At 35.1% G+C, this 23,660-nt stretch overlaps 1 protein-coding gene across 2 annotated transcripts in view; it reads right to left on the bottom strand.

The window, feature by feature from the left end:
- The window catches only part of ABCA12 (ATP binding cassette subfamily A member 12), a gene marked incomplete at both ends in the record, with an annotated part of 165,896 nt that overhangs the window by 45,105 nt on the left and 97,131 nt on the right, over window positions 1-23,660 (bottom strand). The window contains 12 exons of one of the 2 annotated variants that reach the window (XM_080689206.1): window positions 537-692; window positions 1,635-1,769; window positions 1,857-1,926; window positions 2,968-3,297; window positions 9,478-9,592; window positions 11,354-11,669; window positions 12,247-12,426; window positions 14,550-14,640; window positions 17,847-17,966; window positions 19,800-19,939; window positions 21,209-21,419; window positions 21,749-21,913. In XM_080689206.1, coding sequence (XP_080545332.1) covers window positions 537-692; window positions 1,635-1,769; window positions 1,857-1,926; window positions 2,968-3,297; window positions 9,478-9,592; window positions 11,354-11,669; window positions 12,247-12,426; window positions 14,550-14,640; window positions 17,847-17,966; window positions 19,800-19,939; window positions 21,209-21,419; window positions 21,749-21,913 — 2,029 coding nt within the window. The remainder of the gene's footprint in view (window positions 1-536; window positions 693-1,634; window positions 1,770-1,856; window positions 1,927-2,967; window positions 3,298-9,477; window positions 9,593-11,353; window positions 11,670-12,246; window positions 12,427-14,549; window positions 14,641-17,846; window positions 17,967-19,799; window positions 19,940-21,208; window positions 21,420-21,748; window positions 21,914-23,660) is intronic. The other variant, XM_080689207.1, reaches the window with a different exon arrangement.

Here is a 23,660-nt window from a genome sequence, read left to right as displayed (position 1 = left end):
GACAAAGCTAGCTCAGATCTCTGGTTTATAAAGTCTAATTCATTAATTACTATATACACCTCTTTCAGGGATCACCAAAAGACTAGTTACATGGTTCAGCCTGAGGTTATAAAGATGACACCACTCACACAATGTTAGCAAGACATAAGCTTTGAACTATTTTCCTAGCATTAGTGACAGGTTATGCTAAATTACCCTTATTTGTTACTTGGTTACTCCTTATGACTGGTGGCAGATGGTTGGAGTTAGGGGTGAAGACTCTGGCCAAGGAACAAAATTTTCCTCTGTGTGAGTCTAAGTGGACCACAAAGGGATCTACCATCTTGGCCTAATTAGCACCATATGCTAACCAACTGAGCTAATGAGCCCAGAAAAAGCCACAATTCAATCCCCATAAGAGTCCAAACACATATGTGTAGACCTATTCATCCATGACTAAAAGGATGATAATGTTTCCATTTAGAAAAACATAATTAAACTATTATAATGTAATATTTATACCATTTTTCTTATGATAGTGGATGTGGTTGACTTGCCTGTCTTACTGTCAGATGGGTTGGTGTTCTGCATCATGATATTGGTAAACATTAGGCCATTGCTTTTCTCAGCCTTCTCTTCTGCACATCCAAATCGCTCCTTCCAATAGGAAGGAAGGATTAGAAAATACCATGGAGCTGCCATACCATATGTCCCTGTAATAATGTATTAGGAAAAGTGGTTATTAATTGATTTTCAACATCAAGCATCAGAAACCAAACAATAGAATGACACGTATGGTTCAGGAAAATTACTTTCCTTTTTAAATTATTTTAGGTGCTAGGTATTGAATCCAGGACCTCAAGCATGATGGACAGGTGCTCTGCTATGAGGTACACCTGCAGCCCAGTTTCTTTTTTACTATACTATATAAAACTAAAGGGTAATCTCAGTTTACAAAGTAAAAATAATAACCTCTCTTTTTTTATTAAGCCACTTCATCAAGGTGCATTTGTACACCATAAAACTTACTCACTCTAAGTACAATTAGATGATTTCATAACATTTATAAAGTTTTGCTAGCATCACCAAATTCCATTATTACAACATTTTTATAACTCCAAAGAGTTCTCACACTGCTTTTCTCCTCCCCTAAGTTCTAGACAGTCACTGATCTGCTTTTTGTCTCTACATAATCATCAATCATAGAAATTTTCTGCAAACAAAATCATACTGTTTTACTCATTTATAGAATCAAAATGTACAAATACAAATAAAGCTTAATGGAAAAACATAAAATATTAGAAAATATGATTACTGGAAATCTAGCTAGCAGTGGATCCCAACTTTTCTTCTGTTAGAATTTGATCAGTTCTCCTTATAATAAGAAGACTTATTTTTGCCTAATAATAACTGACTCTCCTATTGGAAAGACTATTAATATGCTGCTATTCCATGCTTCTTAATTTACTCCATTTAAAAAGGAATATTAGAGAGGGAATTCAGCAATGCATTATCTCTGAAAACTTTGGGTTAGTTTGGGGATTTGTTTCTTTTCTTGGAGATTAGATATGGTGAATCAACTACTGGAACATATATATTAGCTTACAGTGATGATAACCATAAAAGCCATAGATCTGTAGAAAGCATGTTCATACCTGGGAAAACGTTTCTGACATACCAAGCGATAAGAAAATAAATGAAAGAATCAGCAAGGATTAGACAGCACAGCCAGCCGAACGAGGTGGTGTCATCCTGGAGCGGGGAGCTATACATATTTTCCCACTGAAGACCTAAACAGTGAACATAGACGTTTATTCTTCTTCAACACATGTTACAGTGTGAAAGATGAAACCCAGTTTTAAATAAAGCAAACCTACCAACGCCTTGTTCTTCATAGCGTGCAATATATTGACTTGCATAGCTGAACGCAGTGGGTGAAAGCAGGCTCTGCGGAGAGATAGAACAGCAGTGCATTTTACCCAGAAGAAGCATAAAATAGTTAACACGCTGGACATTTGTATAGATGAAATTGATGCTCACTCTCTAAGTATATTTAAAAATACAGAGGTTCCTTACCAAGTGCTGCAGCTTTGAGGAAAAAAGGTGGCAGAGCAACAGGAAACAAAAGCAGGAAAATGACAACTTGCTAAAAAAATAATACACTCAAACTTAATTTACAAAAGAGGTAATCACAGAGTAACACGGTATTAAGATAAAAATAAAAACATTAGGGGTCAGAAGATGTTTACAGTTCATAAATTTATGTCAGGCAATAGATGTGTTATGTATGAAAACATACTTAAATATCAATTGATTAAGTACTAATAAGTGCCACAAATTACAAATTTAATTTTGTTTAAAACTGGAATAGTCAATGCTGGATGAAAGTTTTTCATCACCATCTATTTCCACATATAGCAAAGTTTTAGTGTTGTGAAATTTGGTTCTGCTTTCTAAACTTCAGTCAGTAATCTTAATTCTTAAATTGATTTAGTGCTTTTGAATGAAAAGGCAGAAAGGAATTCAGATATATGCTGTCAATGCATCTGTCTTTATGCCTGTAAGTACATTTTATGACCCCCAAACCATGACAATTATCCACAAATGAGAATAATTCCAATACTAGAGGCTCCAAAATATTAATAAATTGGATCTGAGAAAAGTCAGGATTCTTGAAGATCTATGAAACAGAATCCATTTTATTTTTACTGGTTTTTGTTTTTTTTTTTAATTTTTTTTTAAGGAAGTCTTCCTCAAGGCATTACTTACTGTGGTTCTGGAAGGGACAGGGAAAAAGATTCCTTTTTCATAGTCTTAGGTTTCTATAATATACATTGATGTAGAAAAAGCTATCATGAGACCTGTTAAGCTTATTTTGCTATCACTGAAGTTTTAAATCTGGAAGGGAACCTTCAGCTTGAGAATTTAAAAAGGAATAAAAAGAGATCTATTCCTCTGACACAGTGGGCAGGCCAGCAGTTGACTCACCATGAATACTTTCACTACATAGCTCAACTCATCCTCAACGGTAATCAGAACAATAAATGGGAAAAAAGCGATGACGTAGATGAGGCTTCCAATCAATGCTGCGATGTTGGTGTTGTTGAAGAAGACACTGATAAGGTAGCTCATGGCGATGACCGAGAGGCTGTAGTCCGAAAAGTACAGGAACAAGATGAACCCGTTTGTTTTAGGAAGAATGTTTCCAAACTTGAGGATAATGATGAGGATTGTGATGGTGACCAGTAAGAATCCAACACTCTCTATCAGCCAGGCGAAAAAATGGCTGCAGGAATTCACGCCCATCATCTTCATATACTGTAAGAAGGAGAAAGTGTTAGCTGCTCACAGACTCCTGAGTAACGATTATTTTTGTACTATGACAATTGTCCCTAAATTTCTATACATATGGGACTTGGTATTTTAATTATTTACCTAAATAAAGTGGTTGTTTAGGCTCGCTATGTGAATTATGATGATTATACTGGCCCATCCTAGTTGTATTTTTTCAAGAGTGCCTTAATACAATGAATAACTGGGATGGTGAGGGATCCTCTTTTCAGGGGTGTTCTTAATACTTTTATTGGTTCATTATAATTATACATCATAGTGAAATTTAAAGTGATGTATCCATACTTGCACATATTACTTGGGTAAGGTCCTATTTTTAAAAGAGAAAATTATAATTCAAGGGCTAGAGATATAGTTAGTGGTAGAACATTTGTGCAAGATCTTATTCAACCCCCATAACCCCCCCACACACACAGTACAATCCTATTTTACAATTGGTGTCTAGCTGATGTCTCCAGATTAAACTAATTTAGAATAGATCATCAAATTTATGATGTCTCTTGCAGAATTTTACAGCATGAATTTGAAATTTGTATAGTCATGGATATTTCAAGCTGATGAAAAACTGCATGGCTTAGTTTCAATATAGAGACTGAGATAATGAAACTCTGAAAATTGTTTACAATATATTAATGAACATCATGATTGCTATTCATGTTCTGGAGAAACAGAAGACACCCAATTCCTATGCATTTAAAAATGGGTGCTCAGAAGCAAGATCTTCTGTCTTTTGCCATGACTTCCCCAACCTTACCATTCTCTGGTTGTTCAGATGAAGTTTGACATCCTTGTTTTCCAAAAAGATATTCATACACAAAAGATATTCATACACCCATAATAAACTCAGGTATCTAAGATACTCTAGGCCCTTCTCTCAATTAATATTCTTTGTTAACTCATCATATCCCCAGGGTTAAGGCATTGTACTAAGGGAGACATTGGTACTGTTGACATTGGTACTTTAGAGAAACTTGGGGTTTCTGGCTTTTACAACTCATAATGCTAAACTTATGAATCTAACATTCCATTTCAAAAATAACCAAATGAAGGCTCTATTAACAGTTTTATAATCCTTTTTTATTGAGAAAAACAGAATAAACTATATTTTTCATGCTCCTTCTTTAAATCTAACTTGTCTAGGAAAATAATAACAGGGAATGCATTGGATTACTTGCTCTGTGAGCAAAAACAGTGAATTTTACTTTCTGCTTTTTGCAACTTATCACATTTTGATAACTCTGCCTCTCTTGTTACCATGGAGACAGGTACCTGCCTGCCAACAGTCTAAGCGATGGGCCTTAGGCTAATCACCTCTGAGAAAAAGCCTGTGACTTTCCCTCTTAACTTTGCCCTCTTCCTCACCTTCTTCTGTCCCTATTGCTTTTCTTTTTCTTGGCCTTGTCTCCCTATGTAGTAAAGACTCAACTGTGTTTCCATAAGAATGAAAGTATGAGTCAAATTAAAATTTTGCATAAAGCAAAGATTCACTATGGAAATTCTCCCTCCCCCCAGTTGCTAGGCTTGCTGTTATTAAAAACAAAGTTATGTTTTTGTGTGATTAAAAAAAAAAAACCTAACAGATTTTTTCCAGAAATTCTTTCCTTATCCCTCACTTTGTTGGAGAAAATTGTCAGGTCATATTTCATCTCTGCACTTCAAAGATACTTATTATGTGAAATATTTTTATGATATACTGTTTTTTATTTACCCTTTTTGTCATTTGTATTTTGAGTGTTTACTGAGTTTGTGGCTTCTTGAATATAATTAAATGGGCAATATATGGAACCCATATAACTATGGCATTTGATTTTATTTGGCCTATACAAAAAAATTTCCCAACCACAATATATGTCAATAGGAGACAACGTGAATATATTTCATGAGTGAATATCAAATATCTAGGACATTTCAAGGCTGGCATCCATTATAGAAGCATGTTTTTCTTCCCCGATGAATAAAAGCTGCAGTATAAAACATTTGTGTATTTAGAACATTCTCCACTCACAAATTTGTTAAAAGATTATTTGGCAAGCTTGAAAACAAGCACTAGAGATGTTTGTCACTGTCATTTTGATATTTTTGAGCCTCAAGGTGTGATTTCTAGTCTCCAGAGCTGATAAAAGTTGGGGACTGGCCATTTCACTTTTGTTGAAACAGGTGGAGTTAAGTGCTTCCAAAAATATTCACTGTGTTAACACTCTAGCATGAAGCGTCGGTGTTAAACTCTAGGACTTTATGCTTCAGGAACAGCTGTTATTCATAAAGAGAAAGAGCAATGAGAGGATATAAGTCATCCATAAATTATCCAGATTCACTGCCAACTTTGTAGTAACAAACAAGACCAAACTTGCTGATGGAAGGTAGCCCACAGAGAACGGCTGGCGAGGCTTTCTCAGATACCATTAGTTCCTCCTCAAAGTGACAGATGTCAGGTGCCAGCTTTGCAATCAAAGAGTCACTTGTCCTCAGCCTCCCAAACCTGCCAGGGCAATTCATCAATATCTGATAACCACTTGCTCAAGGAAAGACTGTGCACAGTGGTCACATCAGCCCTGGTCTACAGCAGAATATAGTAAGAACGAGATTCTACAGGATTTTGGATATGGTGCTACCACATTCTTGAGAGGCACAGAGGTTGACATTAATACAGAAAAAGAACACATGAATATTCATATATTTGCTTGAGAGCTATGCCACCATTCAATTCAAATGTGCCAAGAACTGGTTCATCAAGATAATGACATCTTCTATTTCAATTTTTAAAATTCTCTTCACAATAGATGTTTGCACATTTGCGTATATGTTTACTTCTTGACAAGATATAAAGGAGGGTGTGATGATTCCTTGGAAAGTTTCAAATTCCTTCTAGTGAGGTGGATAGTGTATGTCAGAAAAGCATGAAATATTGTTTAATGTGACCGTCCCCCCCAGAGGACTAAAAATTCTTGCACAATTCTTGGTAACAGCCCACAAATATCCATATGAATGGAGAGAACAACTCCAAAATTCTGCCTCCAGTTCAATATAAGAACTAAAAGCTCAGTGAAGAGAATATTAGGTCAAACACATGCATTTAATCCATAAAACATTAAAACAGTAAGAAAAATACTCTTCTCTGTGTTTTATGAAATCAACATTTTATAACTTTAGGATTTTAACTGTTAAAAGCAAGGGATAAGGAACAAAATTCAACTGAAAGACACTTTACAATAGTTTTTTAAACTATGAGTTTAATTTCAAAAGTCAGTTTATTGTCATTAATATTTTTACTAATTTCAAAGGTCAAAGGATTCAGTAAAGTCACATTATATAAATAGGCCAAGATAAATGGCTTCACTGAGATGGAGACTAAATTGGTTTTATTGGCCAGTATTTAAAATAATTACAGAAACAAAGAGGTAGGATATTGATTTATTTACCTTTTTGGTTTAATTTGAATGACAAAGAAATAGAAAATAAACAGCCTTATACTTAACTAAATATAAAATGATATTAAAAAAGTGATTTTGCAAAAAGTAAGGAATCCGATGCTTCCCCTAATATGTGAAAGCTAAGGTGAAAGGGGTCATAGGAGGAACTCCAGGTAAAAAAGGAGATCCTATAGAGGAGCAAATAAGGCAACCTAACTGTGGGGATGGGAGGGAGGAGAGGGAAACTCTTTAAAGCGCCCAATGTACTTATTCATGTCATAGTCAACCGCTAAGCCAAGCATGAGAGGGAGGAATGGGGAGTGAGTAGGGTGGGGACTGGGTGGGGGCTGGCTGAGTGATGTATGCATTTATGTCTACACAGAATTTTTTGCTTCATTGTGATGTATAAATACAATGCACCAATAAAAATTAAAAATAAATAAAAATTTAAAAACTGATTTTGAGTCTCCAGTGACCTATCAAATTACCCATCACAATTCTCAAAATTCTGTAAAAGTCTATACTATTAAAATAAGAGCACAAGAGTAAAGGTAGCCCTAATATAGAAAGAAAGGTTCAGGGGAAAGTCAAGAGACTTGAGTTCAGGACCCAGATCCACCACTAAGCAGATCCACACTCCTCAGAAGGACAGCTCTCCTTCTCTATGCTCATATTCAGAAAGAAGGAGGTTGAGTGAACTGAGGAGGGCACCCAATACTTTCATCAATTCATTTCACAAATATGCCACATTCCTTTGAATGTAGGATACCATTAATTTTAATATGTATCTTTTTTAACATGCCACTAAGAGAGCTTATTACCAAATAAATCATGATACCTTATCAAATGTACCCTGATTTCAAAGGCTTCAAAAATTAAAAACAAAAACAAATCAGCATTTTAGAGTTGATAAAATATGGATGGTATGGGTAATGGAGTATCTCCTTTGCTGTATAAAATCTCCATTCTGAAAATGTAGAACTGAATGAAGTCCAGTTAAAAATGATTCAAGACGATTTAAGAGACTGGTCCTAAGTGCATGTGGCTGGTGGAATTGGAAGAGTCAAGGCCTGATGATAGTCTGAGTCCAAGTTTAGTGATTTTTCCCACCATGTGACTTTGACTGCAAGACCAGGTAGTTAAAAACTTCAAAGTGGATGCCTACCAAATTAAGACACACATCTACAAAGAGAAATTGGTTCACCATTAAAAATTCGACTTTCACATCTTCATTTGAGAAAGGACTCCATTATGCTTTGATATTTTTTGGTGACATACATGGATGCACTCAATTCTGACACAAAATAATACAATGTGTCTGGAAATATATATGCACACATCCATATCATACACACTTCTGTGTGTATATTGACACACACAGGCATCCGTATGTTTACTGCTCCTATCCCAAGTAATTTTTCTAAGGTTGTTATTTATTTTGAAGTAGAAAAGAACTCAGTTTCTATCACAGTTTTCTACTTCAAAGTTTTCCTTTAATCTGTGAAGATTCACTTCTGAGTACCAGAAACCTGAAAGAGAGATATAAAGTAGGAGCTTGCAACAAAAGTCAAAGTCTAGTGCATGCATTCCAGTCTCCAAACTGAAATTAGGAAACCCTTACACGTAGTCCCAAGTACAAGATATCTTAAATCAATCAATAAAATGTTTAACAAAATTATAACTGGAATCTAAAACTTCAGTTATGAATATCAACCAAAACTGGCATAGAAAAGGTAAGAAACGTAGGTTTGGACACTGGTACAAGCCTGCCTGCCTGATACTCAACTAACAGAAATACAAAGCAGTAAATTGTGTCTTATAAGGAGAAATAATCAATTGCCTAAAAGCACTGGCAAGGTGTATGTGAAAAGTACAAGCGAACAAACAGGTTACTCTAACCTTATTATTTCAGATTTTTAGTCATGTCTTACAATAATTAATGTGCCCCAGTTTTTAAATGTTTTAGCTTGCTTCCCACTCCAAGAGTTGGTATAAAAGAACGGGCTCATTATAGGATGAACAGATAAAACCATGTCTCTTCAATTAAAATCTAAAACCTATAGACTATCACAGTCTAAAAAGTAAGATAGATTGGATTTGGAGTTAATGATGAAGAACATGATCAAGAAGAGACCAGACTTTACACCCCAGGCCCTTATTGTTAACCCAATCAGTAACATAACATGAAATTCTTCATTTTATAAATTAGGAGTCACTGGACTATAGACGTGATGTTAACTGAAGGAGATGCAGAATACTAGGATGAGAATTTTCTTCTTGTGAGTCTAAATAGGCCATAGACCTGTATTTAGATCGAGATTTATATATCTACATTTGAACTTGTTTAGTTACCAATAATATTTTCAATCAGAATTCAAACAGAAAAGGCAACAATTTTCTGCCTTAATAGTTATTATTGTCATTATTTAAACTTTCTTTGTGAGGTTCTAAATCCTATAGATAATTTATTGGGCCCCCAAATTACTTTTATAATTATACTCACATGTGATTCAGAATTAACCACATTTTGTATCTCAGAAGTACTCATTAATTGATTTTAATGTCACTTTTTGGGAAAACAAAATGAAGCTGTCTTCGTGATTTGTAGAGTGTTTGTTTTTCTACCTAACTTATAAGGTATGGGCTAGTCTTTCTGAATCTGAAGCGGTGGGATAACTATCATAGTGATTATCTATTCTCTGAATAGGACTTAGTCATAAGAAGATTTTCAACATACCTCATGAAGCCGAAGGTCTTTCTCATAAACAAGTTTTTTTACAAAAGCAGCTATAAATACAACCCAGGCTACCATGAGCACAATTGGAAGAGAATAAGAGACACTGGTTAGGAAGCTGTAAAAGAAAAATAAAAACAATGCAGTGACCAAAGTGAATCCTTACAGGTTGTAACATATAAACAACATGCTCTCCCTTACATTTAATTTGAATTTAATTTAAGTTATATTTCTGTTTGGAAATGAAGAAAAATAATTAATACCACTCCATTATTTATGAAGTGGGACACTATCTTAACAGTGGGTGCACAACTTTTCTTGTAGTAATGCTACAAGAATAAAAACATAGCTCTAGGTTGTTAGATAAAATTGTCATATTGTTTAAATTGTGTTTGAGTATGTCCTGTCTGAGAAAATAATTATTATGCAGATATAATTGCAAAGCTCGAAACTCTTCTGTTTAAACCTTTTTCTTATCTAACAGGCAGATTTAAAATGAGATGATGATGGGTTTATCTAACTAAAAGCTGTATCTTCCAAAATTACTGTATTTATCTACTCTCAGGAAGCTCATAGTTATTATTAATCCAACTATCCCCAAATGAAATGCAATGGAGCCCAAAGCATTTGATTTAAAGCACATAGAAAAAACTTGGACTTCCCAAAGGAATCTAAAGGGCTATTTTCATAAATGGTATAGAAATGTCTTTTGGGGTACTGAGCTAAACTAGAGGGCCGCTGAAATATTAAATCTCAAATACATTCTTGAGTGGCCAACCCATGATGCCAAAAGGTTCATAATCACAATGGTTCTCAAAGTTGACTAGACACCAGAAACACCTGAAAAGCTTATTAAAACACAGATTTCCAGGCCCAATCCAGAACTTTCTATTTTTTTTAAACTAGAACAAGGCCAGTGATTTGCTCAGGACATAACTTCCCAAGTGCTGCTGCTACTGCTGGCCCATGAAATCTCAGCGCTGATAACGTCAGCCCTTCTAACTGCTGAGGCAATGGCAATAGTTTTCAATGAAGCTCAGCACTGATCTGTTTTGAATCTTGGGCTCCATGGAAGCTTTTATTTAGAGAAAGGTCCCAAGGCCACTTCCTTTGTTATGCCATAAGGCAAAAGAATTACCTACGATCTCTCCAGGAAAAAAAGCAAACATTAATAGAATATGACATCACTATCATTCATTACCAATTTAGCAAGCAGAAATAAATTGCCATCAGAGAGATGGGTGTTTTTGGGTGGAGGAGCAATAAGAGTTGGGGCCATATTCATTTTTTTCCCTCTGGGAAACTGGCATTGAGTAGCCATTTATAGAACATTTGTCAAATGAATTTTGTCCTGGACCAGGTCCAGCCTTGATGCAGTTTCTGGCTCTAGAATGAGACAGAGTCTCTCATTCATTAATAGCAACTCTCTTGTAATGCTCCTAACTGATTGTGTGGCTTGGATTTGGCCTAGTATTAAGGAGAAAATGCTGGTCTTATAATCAGGACTGGCGCAGTGTTAGCTATGTGTCTTAGTCAAGTTAGTTAATCTTTTTGGATTTAAGTTTCCTCTGGAAAGTATAGGCAATAATGCCTGCTCCCACTTACCTTATGAAGTTGTTTGGTGGCAAAAATGAAACGATAAATGTGAAAGCCTTTTGTGTGTAACTCAGAGTTTATATGTAGACCTAAGGCCTTAGGGTCAGACTCCCATACAGGATATACTGTGCTGAACAAACACCCAGGCACCATTTGCAGTAATAAGCAGAGAATACAGGGTTGGTGAAGACTTTCCCTTTTACCTGATATGTCTAAATAAATGAACAAACGTTGGGTTCTCAAAGGAAAAAAAAAGGGTTATGATTATAAATGGCTGACTTACTTGTCTTTCATAAAGCAGGGATAAGGAATTGCTTGGACCTGGACAGCTATTTCCTGTGAGTTCCTTCCTGTTTGCAATTCAATGATGGCTCTTTCAATACTATCCTGTAAGTAAATAAAAGCCCGGCCATAGATCTGGTTGTGTGATGGAGAATTGTGTGGCCCTGGGGCCCAAATTTTGGTTCTTATGCTTCTTGTGGTCTGTGCAGTCTTGAGACTCATGCGGATGGTATACTTTATGACAGGAGGAAGAAGGACATTTTCAGAGTCATAGCCTTCATGCTGGCTTCTGTTAGAAGGAAGCTTAAAAATAACACCTGGAAATAAAATAGCAACAACAGCAGAAAGGTTAGTTTATGGGTGACATTAGTCATCGCTCAGAGAGCACGTATAGGGGCAGCCAACAGTCAATGGAGTTAGTAATGTGACAGTGGGTACCGGCTCCTGATTTACAGAAAAGATGGTTAATCGCAGGTGTCTACCTCCAAGATTCAAAACTGGAGTTTAAGGACAAAATTACAAACTATATGACAAGACCAAACACATCACTCTAAGCCACTTATTAAATGTAAAAATAAAATCTATGTCTAGATGATTAATCCTGACTAATTATGAAGATGGACTCAGCTTCGCCTTTTAACTGTATAACGTTTTCTCTAGGTAGGACTACTTTTCTGTAGGTAAAACTACACCAGGGCATTTAGACAAATGTTGAAGGCACATCATACTTAGACAATAGGCTGGCTGAGTACATGAAAGGTTCTTATGTGTATGGACATCAGAGGGGTAAGGACCTCCTGACTAATTTTCTGAGTTCTGGATGAAAGAAGTAGGAACAAATTTGGACCCATTTTAGTACAAAGAGAAGCTCGAACCTCACAGAACAGCACTTACTTCCAAAGAGTTCATTGCTTTTGTAGAGCCTTTTAGCCTCTCTCTCCATTTCCTCTATGGTTTTTGCTGCCTGAATACGGTCATAGAGTACACAAGAGGAAATATTTACTGTCAGGGAAGACAGTGTGGTAAGCTGATCAATGATGTCAATGTTGTTCTCTAATTTCAGTCGGAGAGCATCTAAAGAAGCAAAGAAACAGAAAGAAAATGATATTACAGTCCTGATTCTGGCAGCAAGGAGACAAAGCACTGATTTTCTTGGCAAGTGCCGAACACTAAACTAGACTATAAATAATGAGATGCTTTTTAATTTATCCTAAAAATAACTGTCGCTCTGTACCTAGAAAAATATGTCTAGCTCTGAAAAATATTCATTAAGAATGCTGGGCCAGTTACACATACTCAGATTCAAAGAAAGATACAAGATGATTTAAAAGTATATTCTGTTAAAATTTAACAAAGGACTAAAGATGAATATATTCTGAACTTTTGTTTTAATTAGGAAGAAAACTACAAGCTGGAGATGAGAGTTCAGAATAAGCTAAACAGAAATGCCCACTTTGTAATAAGGAATGAAAAGGTACAAACTGAAACAAAGGAAAGTCTACATAGAGTATATAGGACAAATAAGCTGTATCATTCTTAAAGTCTATTATGGAAATACTTAAAGTACACGAGGATCTATGCTACATAGCTGCAACTTTCTAATATTGTTGGATTTCAAATCTTGTATGAATTGTCTCTATTGATACCTGTATTAATCTAGACAAAATGATTCATTTTATTTTAGGCAATTATCCTGGAAGAAAGGAGGCTTAATTGCTTTTCAGTTTCATGATTCCTTGTGAGGAAATCAACCGGGACAAGGGGTAAATAGTAAGTTGCAAGCTAACAAATCATTTGGCCAGTTAAATTTTCACTAACTTGGTCATCATGAGTACTAAGAAAGCTGTGAATATCATAAATCCCTCTGTGCAGAACTAAACACATTGCCTACACTGTTTAAAATAAAGCTGGGATTCTCACAGAGGGCAACTTCTTAAATATATTTCTCATTAGAATTTAAAGCAAAATGCATCTACATCAGGTAAGCTGAGGAGGTAAGCTGAGGTTGAATAGTAGCCCCCACAAGCCACTGGAAATCAACATAAAATCAAAGGTTTCTTCAATATCTTCTGCAAGACAGAGTCAAAGAAACACTTTGGGAGTTTAGTATGCCCCAAATTTGAACTATATAACTCCTTAGATATTAATTTACATATAAATCTCACTGCATTTGATTTTCAAGCTCACTCATTGATTTTCAATTCCAAACCTCATCTCCTATCTTAAGTTAGGAATGTTAAAATTAATATAAGAACCTTATAGTTTATTCCTGATATTTTTATCAAATGATGACTTACCCAAATGATACTTTTAGAGAATGAATCTATGAATACCTTTTTTAATCAACTTGAGTTGACTATCATAAGATGCATATAATTATATGCCATATAAACGTAGACATAATTTCCCTCCATTGGCTTCCTACCTAAGGCACCTAGGCATCAACAGTGTTAGGGAGGAGGAGGGCATATGATATGGTACTGAAAAACTCTGAGGCCCTCAATCCCCTCCTCCTACCCATGGTTGCATAGCAACCATGAATCAGATGAGACCTGAAGGAGTTGTCTTATATCCTTTAGTTTGAAGGTGGGGATATGGCAGAGGTGAGGCATAAGTTCAGACCATCTCCTTCAATCCTCTGTAGCCTATTCCTTTAAATGGCCATGAACGGAAGACCTCACTTTGAATGATAACTTAGTTTTATTTTCTTTTGAGTCTCTACCTTGCCTCTGTCTTGCTTTTGCTAACTGTATTACCTCTTCCAATTACATTCTGGGTTACTTAAGTGATTCAGAATCCAGTGGATATAAATTGTTACATGCAGCCAGGAATAAATCATAAGTCATTTCATTTCCCCATGCCCTTAAGGACTTTGCTGCTCATCAAGTGTTCTGTCCTTTCTAAAGTGCTTCCTTACTTCTAACAACCTACTTATGATTGAAGAAAAAGCTGGATTTACACAAAATATATTGCAGTATAATTATTGAAATCAACTGTGGATATGGAGTGTTCAGAAATTTTTTTGCTACTTGTAAGCAACTGGGAAAAGGTGGAAAGATCTATGTAGGATCTTGCTTTTCTTTGAATAACTTGCTAGAAACTAGACATGGAAAACAAGGAGACATTCCCACATGGGACTGTGTTCATTGCACTTTGGACAAGATTAGTGAGAAAAAGCACCGTGCTTCTGGACTCACCGAGCTCATCTATCTGTTTCAGCAGTTCCACAGCATCAAGTCCCACGGAGAACTTCACAAAAACTTGCACAAAGGGGTTCCTTAGAGTATTCTAACAAGTCATAAAAAAGAATGGATTTTAATACAAGAAGAAAACATGCCTAATCACTGTCTTTCTAAAAACAACCAGCATAAAATGAAGTAACTCCCACTGGGAATTATCAATGCACATCTTGCACAGGCTCACATGCAAATCCTTGAGAGAGGAGACTGATGCTAACTCAAAAGGCTGGTCCTTCTACAGACACAAATTGTTCTACAGATGATATGGCCAGATATGATTGTAATTGTGAACAATAGGAAATTATCAGGTTAGCAGTGTTTCTTCACATAGCTCTCATATTATTTCTATTTAATCTATACTATAAACAATGTTATGATTCACGGTTGAATTTGGTTCTCCTGAATCAAAGACAAACAACTTTAAAAATCATGATGTCTGCATGGAATTTGACAAGTTAGTTTGTGTTCTAGCTACTACTTTCTAGCTTGAAGCTTTTAGCAAGCCACCAGTCCTTTTTGGCTCCAGGTTTTCTTCTTGTAAAGTAGGAATAAGTGACTCATCTCATCAGAAAAGTCAATGCACATTACTGTAATATTGTTTTGTACTATAATAAGTACATATATGACATGGAAAAATGTGTTGATGATAAAACTTTAGTTTCTATATCCATAGGAACATTGAAAATTTAAAAATAACTGCTTTAAAATATAAAGGCTTTGTGGCTCTTTTCCAAATTAGGGGGAATAACTTCTTCCACTGTAGCAGTACTACAAACTCTTTTTTTTTAAAACTATATATTAGGCACTATCTCAGAGTTTACCTTAACTACTTTCTCAGTTATTTTTTAATCACATGTTGAGATGAGTACTATGAGTGTGTGTGTGTGTGTGTGTGTGTGTGTGTGTGTGTGTGTGTGAATCCCAGGACATTGTGAATGCTAAGCATGGGCTCTGCCACTCACTGAGCTATGACCTCAGCCCTGTACTGTTATTGTCTCTAAGTAAAGATGACAAATCTAGGGATAAAAAAGACATGTTGGCTCTCCCGGGAACACTCAACCAATAAGGTCCAAGGGGACAGTTGGGGAGAAAATTCAACCAGTTTGATAAATGTTTATTTATCTTATGTGCCAATCCATGGCCTACTTTTTATGTGATCTAGGCTTTCATTGGTTGTTGTTTAGAGTAGTGTCCTTACCCATATCTTCTGTTTTATTTTTATAGAGATGAGTGGTTAAGATCAACAATTATTATTAGAGTACACAGATAATAGAATCAACTTGCTAAAGCCATAGCTGCTGAGGGCTCTAAGGATAGTTGGTAGCATTTGGATAGATAGCTATCAAATCGCTACATGCTATAATGACAGCGTCCTTTAAAATTTGTTTACCAAGAGTTAAGTTGTATATCATGGAAAGTCTGAATCAGAGCATTACCAACAAACAAAGCATTACATTAATTGCAATTCAAAGATGAGCCATTGGAGCCTATTTCCATTCTCCCATCACTCTTTTATAACCAATCATATGACATATAATACTGTTTTCAAATACCCACAAGTTTGTGAATTGGTTACTCATACACCCACTTTAGAGATTTGAAAACCAAAGCTCAAGTACTGACAGTCAGTTGCCATAGGCAGGCCTTGTGCTAGAAGTTTGAAATGTCAAAGTCTGTGTATTTAGTTTGTAGAACTATATTTTTCTTCTTTTTGAGAATAGCAATTGATTTTTTTCTAGAACAGAATGAAGACATTCCATTAGATTATGATCTCTGTGTGAACATGGTCATGGAGATTTTGGCAAATTATTGCACTTTGGTGCTATTATGTATAGAGCATGTCCTTTGTTATTTCACCACTTTATTGAACAAGAATTTTCTTAATAAAAATATGCATTTTTTTCTCTTCCCATAAAAAATGCATTTAGCAAAAAGAGCAATTTTCCACTTAGGACAATATCCATGTTATACAAGTAGGCTTTGTTATCTAAGACTCAGTAGAAAAGGCCATTTAAAATGAACAGGTCTAAACTTAGAACTCAGACTGAATAGCAAATTGTGGCGAAGATGTTTAGTGAACAGTTTACTTTGTTTTATATTTAAGTGTATTAAATATTGACTTTTGATATTTATCCTATTTATTGTAAAGCTCAGGTTATAACTGATGCATTAATTGTTGATCTAAACAAAAGCCAAGAAAATCATCATTTGGGTATAACTTTTCTGAAAAAGTTGAACAAAACAAGTCATCTATTCTATGGTTAGCTTCTTTTCTGAGCCTGATCATAAAGAAGAGCTTTTTTTTGTTTTCAAAAATATTGTGGAATTTCATCAATTTTCTGAGGGCTTTTTTTTTTAATGTGCAGTCCATTCCATTTTGAAGCTTCTGTAATTGTCATCATTCCTGCCAATTTTCTTTTTCCCAGTTGAGACCCAGCTAGCCCTGCTGCTGGATCTGTAGTTATCAATAGCTCCATTTGCGACTGCAACATTTTCAAAAAAGTGTTTTGCATTATCTTTAGAAAATCCTGTGTCTTTTAAAAGAATTTCGAAGTACACTTTTCAGCCACTGTGTATCGTATTTGGGTTGCAGTGTCATTTCTTTAACTTCTACTAGAATGAGAGTAAGGGTTGTCTGAGTGAAGACTAAATTTTGAAGGGGTCAATTTACTAGGGCATTTTTCCAGGTGAAATAACTTTTACTTCCTTATATGGCCTTGAACTTAAGACCCTTATCTAACTACTTTAATGAGAATACTTTATGTATAGTATGTTAAAACAAATTTATCCAGTAGAAATGTTAAAAACACAAATTTAGAATTCGTAAAATATATGTCATTTGTTTCCACTACAGAACTTCCCAAATTTAGTGTTCTTCAGAATATCAGCATTTTAGAAATTTAAGTTCAGCTAAGATAGCAAAGCATAATTGTAAGAGAGACATAAATAGCTTAGGCATAATTCTGTAGCATTTTCCTCTTGGAAAACTGTTTTACACCTCCAGCTGTAGACCCATTTATATGATGTCTTACCTCTGAGTTAGAGACAGAGGAGTTGCAGTACAAGAGAAGAGAGCAATTATAAATGTGAGTGACAGACCTGTTATTCTGTCTCAGACCCCATCTTTGGAGGAGAGGTAATTTTCATCTGTTGAATGTGAATGCTAAATTACTGTCTGCCTATCATGTAATAAAAGTGATTAAAATATTGAAGATAGGTTTTTTCATTAAGATGAATGACAGAACTATCTCATACCTGGAGCATTGGAATGGCTTGGTTCAACAAGTGGAAGGAATTCACGAAGATGGGTGACTTATCTATCCATTCTTGAGATTTTTCTCTTAACTCTGCCAGCTGTCTCAGGGTTGCATTAGACTTGATGGTAAAGAAATAAAAGAGACTTGGTATTTCAAAATTGTATCTTAAATTATTTTTTACATAACACTAAAGAACAGTTCTAAAAGGTAGAATTAGGGAAAAATATTGTCAAGAATTTCAAAAGTTTTCAATCCCAGATGTTATAAGTCAAGATTATTTATAAAATTCTAGAAAATTGAGGGTTTGCTTCATCTCCCGAGTGAATTTGCAGCCAAACAAAAGCATGTCTTCAGTAGTTCTTAAGGTTTTTCATATTACTAATGATATACTTAACTTTACTACTAAAGAATATCCAAGTTCAAGGATACAAGAAAGATATAGACACTGGGGGAATAGGTATGTTACAGCCTTCTTTGGAAATAAATATGACAATAGCTATCAAAATAAAATACAGGATTGAGAAGATAATTTAGCGGTAGAGTACTTGCTTAGTACATGCAAGAACCAGAGGTAGAGAATCGGAACTGAAAAATAACTCAATTATTAAAAAAGAATAAAATAAAATATATCCCTTGGTATTTTTGCAAAAGATCCTTCAGTCCCTTAACCTTAAACAATAAAAATACTACAATGTAAAAACACATGCATAATATTGATGGCCATATCATTTACATTAGGAAAAATAGCCAAACCCAAACAGTGAAAACAAAGTGAATGCCCAATATTGAGGGATGGGTGAGAAAATTTCACATTATGAAAAAAGTTGCAATCTTTAAAATGAATGAATTAAACTATCTCTATGGAGTTGGAAGAATTTGCATAGGGTATTCTAATGTGAGAAAAACATTATGTAGGAAAGTATTATGAGGTGATCTTATTTTAGTAATAAAAAAAAGACCACAGAACTCCACATATGAATGTGTACCTTTAGAGAGTTAGAGAACTGAATAAATTATAGAAAGACATGTACCTAAATGCTAACACACATTAGCTTACATGAATAGAAGAGTAAGGTCAAAAGAGGAAAAATAAAAGGGCTGAGAGCCAAGCACAAAGGCATAAAAACTACACTTAGAAAATAAGCATATATATGACATTTATGTAAAATTATGTAGAAACATATGATCAATAATAATAAAGTAGAAACTACAAACAACAAAGGAAAAAATCACTCAGTTTTGACATCCTGTTTGCTTTTACAAACAAAAAATGTTATATTCAAATAAACCACAGTAAATGTACAAGTAATAGTGAATCAGAGGTTTTATTTTACTTAATCATTTAAAAAGTATTACATTCAGAATTCAAATCATTAAAGCTAACTTTAAAATTGAGAAGATACTATTATAGTTAAGTAAGGCAGATGATAAGTATAGTGACTATTAATCAAAGTATTAATGAAATCTCTCTCCATAGATATCTTCTATCTAAATATAAATATCTTCTATCTAAATCTAAATATCTAAATATCTAAATATAAAATATTAAATTACACAACCAAATATGAAGCCAAGAATCTATAGTTTAAGGACTGTTTCTATTCAAACTAATCATATAATGACCCCAAATTTTTTTCTAATATATTTTGCAGACACTGAACGCTATATGCCAGTTGAAAATTCTATGCTTTTTGAGCTAAATTGAATAGTCTGAGATATTCCTTGTCTCATGTATCAACATGGCTTATTTCTCTATGAAAGGTTGCCATCCCATCTACACTGTTCATTCATATTCAGAGTAGCAGTTAAGAACTGCTATGAATTTCAGGTAACAACGATAGCAGGTAAGATGTAAGGGGGTGAAAATGAGCTAAGTTAAATTTGAAAGTTGACAATGTTTAAGAAACATTTTAACACTTAAAATAGAAACATTGAGTTATAGTGGTCTAACCTTTTCCATTATGGCCTTTGTAACTGGGTTATATGGTGCATATAAAATCTTTCCCAACAACATTGGTTTCAGAAAAGCCCAAATTACAGGTCCAGCAGGCATGTTAATGATGTCTTTATACAGGGAGAAGCAAAATGGTGCTAAGAGGAAAAAAATGAAAGAAAATATTTTCATACATGCATTTGAAATCTATTTCCCCTTGATAATTTGACATAGATTATTATCATACCCTAAAGTTATGCCTCAACACTTTCTATATTATTAAAAGCTGTGAGGCATCTGGTATCAAAGCAAGAAATCAGAGTAACAAATCCTTTTTAATAAGAGAGTCAAACCCAATAAACAGGCCTAGAATAAGGAATGGCATTTTGCCAAGAGAAGATATAAAGATTGAAAACCACATTTCATAATTTCTTCCAACAGATCCATTTTGCCAGCATTTAATTTTTTAAAAGTATACCCACACACATATACATAATACATGTATATTACTACTACTACTACTACTACTACTACTACTACTACTACTACTACCACCACCACTATTACTAGGACAGTACAAGATACATGAGAGCTGTTTGATCAACGTTAGTTGAATGAATAGAAAGATGAATAAATGAGTCATTCCGATTTATGCTACATTTCCATACATTATTGGGAAGAGCTACAATGATCACATTTTGCAGTTCAAGGTTTATAGATCAAGTAAATGACTTTGATATGCCACTAAATGTTTATAGATCTGCCTTCATGCGGCTCTACCATATGCAATATAAATTTTAAGTGCTGGAATGTTAAGAAAAAATATGGACCCACATGGATCTAAGGCAAGTTTTGGTTTCCACGAGCAAAGAAGGCATAGTTATGACTGACTAATTCTATGCTGTGCATCTGTGTGATACGTAATGACGTTTTAGTCCATGACAGATGGCACATATGACAGTGGCCTCATAAGATCATATCACCCAGTATGTATGTACATATACACTCAGTGATATTTGCACAGTGTCAAAATCACCTAATGATGCATTTATCAGCACACATCCCACCCATTAAATGGCTCACGAGTGTGCAGTGTTGTGGTTTAGAGGAGAGGGTGTGCAATAGATTGCCTGGGTTCAAAAAACAGCTCAGATATGTCCCATTGAACAGCTTCGGCCAGGTTACTTGTGCACTCTCCTCCTTTCTAAGATGCAGCCTAGTAGTACTTATCTCATAGGTCTGCTGTGAAGGGTTGCATGAGCTAATATACTTAATATGCTTAATATGTGGTAAACTCTATACATATTTCCTTTTTATATTTGGAGAAAATGAATGCCTCATTTATCAGGTCAAGCTAAGACGGACTAGATAGCACTCTTAATTGTCAATAAGAACACTTTATCATGCGTATTCTGAAGTATACTCACTGGCATGTAAGGGAATTCCATATTTTTCAGCAATTTGCTCCTTACTTAATTTATAAGTCAAAAAGTCCTTGGTGTGGTTGCCTTTTGGCTTCTGGGAAGAGGGCAGCATAGCTATTAGGTAATCAGTGGTGATTCCTTGTGAGCACAAAGCTTGGGAGATGGTGCTAAATGACCCTTCAGGTGCGTTCATCCTGTTGCTTCTGTAAATTGCCTGCGGGGCAAAAATCTGAGATTTATTAACATCAATAGATTTGCTATCGATGCAACTGAAAACAAAGCAGAGAGAAAAAATGATAAAGCTTAGGTATCCCTAGGTTCCGTAATTTTTTTAAAAACACGTGTCTGAAATGTAAATACAGAGTGATAAATTCACCAACTTAAGTGTCAAGAAAATGTTGTGTGCGTAGAAAAGCTCTCTTCTGGGTGATTTCTGCTTCAAGTAGTGGACTGGTAGCTAAATGGATGATAACTAATCTTAAGCAGAAGTTTGTGTGACAGGAAGAATTTGCCAGCAAGAGCGCGGCTAGGCGACAGTCCCACCTGTGTTAGAGGAACACTTTTGGGCAGATGCATTTGCCTCAGGGATCTCATTTTCTCCAGCAGTGGATGTGTGCCGGAAGCCATCTGATTGAGAATCTCTCTCAGTCTTATGAAGAGCTCTATCATCTTTTCTACTGGCTTTTGATCTTTCCGAGGGAAAATCACCTAACAGTAACAGAATAAAATAAATGACTTATGTGGAACAACAGGAAACACTGTTTCATGCATTGTTGTTAAGAATGTTTAAAAGGACAGCTGCTTTGGAAAACATTTTGAAAATGAGATACTTCAACATAAATTTACCATACAACCTGGCAATTTCATTGCTATGTATTTGCCCAAAAGAAGTAAAACCAGGTCTATTCGAAGATTTGTCTATGAATGTTCATAGCAGCATTATTCACAGTAGGCAAAAAACTGGAGACCATCCAGGTGAATGGTTAAAATGATGTCTTATCTTTAAAATGGAATACTCTTTGGCAGTATAAAATAACAGGATGCTGATAAATGTTACTATATGTGTGAAACTTGAAAACATTTTGCCAAACAAAAGAAGTCACACACAAAGGCCACTTAATGTATGATGCATTTAGTTTATCTGGAATGTCTACAAAAGGTAAATCTATAGGAACAAGATCTTGAGTTAGATCTGGGAAAAATATGTTATTGCAAATGGACATGAGGCTTCTTTTTAGGGTGATAGTAACATTCTAAAATTAGATTGTGGTAATGGTTGTACAATTCTGTACATGGTCTAAAAAATTTTGAGTTGCAACAGCAAAATCACAAATAATATAATTAAAAAGTGGGCAAATGATCTGAATAAACATTTCTCAAAAGAAGATATATAAATGGCAAGTATATAGAAAAAATGCTCAGCATCATGGACATGCAAATCAAAGCTACAATGAGATATATTCTCACCAGAGTTGGAATGATTATTATTAAAAAGACAAAAATAATAATGCTAGTGAGGATGCAGAGAAAGGACAATTCATACATTTCTGGTGGGGATAAAATTTAGAGCAAGCATCGTAGAAAAGCAAGATGGAGTTTTCTGAAAATTTTAGAAATAAGACTATTATATGATCCAGCAATCCCATGACTGGGCATATAGCCAAATAAAACAAAATCTGTATGTCAAAGGAACATCTGCACTTGCAGGTTTATTGAAGCAGTATTCACAATAACCTAGGTGTCTACAGATGGATGAATGGATCACGAAAATCTATGTACAAAGAAATGTTATTTGGCCATAAAATGAATAAAATTCTGTCATTTGCAGCAACAGGAATGGAACTGGAAAAGATTATGCTAAGTGAGTGAGTCAGGAATGGAAAGACCAGTGCCACCTATTCTCACTTACATATGGAAGACAAAAAGTTGGCCTGATAGAAGTAAAGCATAAACAGTGGTTAAGTAGGGACTGAAAAAGGGGTAGAGAGGAGCAGATGGAGAGAGGATAGTTCATGGGATAGGAGGAATGTTCTAACAGTAGGCTAGGAGTAGTATGGTTAACATGAATTGAATATTTCAATATAGCTTATAGAGAGAATTTTGAATGTTCCTAACCTCCAAAATAGTAATTGTCTGAGGTGATAAGCATGTCTATTACCCAGCCTGATTATTTTATAGTGTATGCATGTGTTGAAATGTCCCCCTGTAGCCGGGCGTGGTGGCGCACACTTGTAATACTAGCATTCGGGAGGCTGAGACTGAAGGATTACGGTTTGTGGCCAGCCTCAGCTACTTAGTGAGGCCCTCCACAACTTAGTGAGATTCTGTTTAAAAATTAAAAATTAAAAATAGGGCAGGGGTTGTAGAAGTAAAATGTCCCTGGGTTCCATACTCAGACCCACACAGACACAAAAAAGTCATACTGTGCCCCACACATATGTACATTTACTCTGTG

The sequence above is a fragment of the Muscardinus avellanarius genome (genome assembly GCF_963383645.1).
Source record: "Muscardinus avellanarius genome assembly, chromosome: 2".
Lineage (NCBI taxonomy): Eukaryota > Metazoa > Chordata > Mammalia > Rodentia > Gliridae > Muscardinus > Muscardinus avellanarius.
This window is presented reverse-complemented; position numbering and strand designations above follow the sequence as displayed.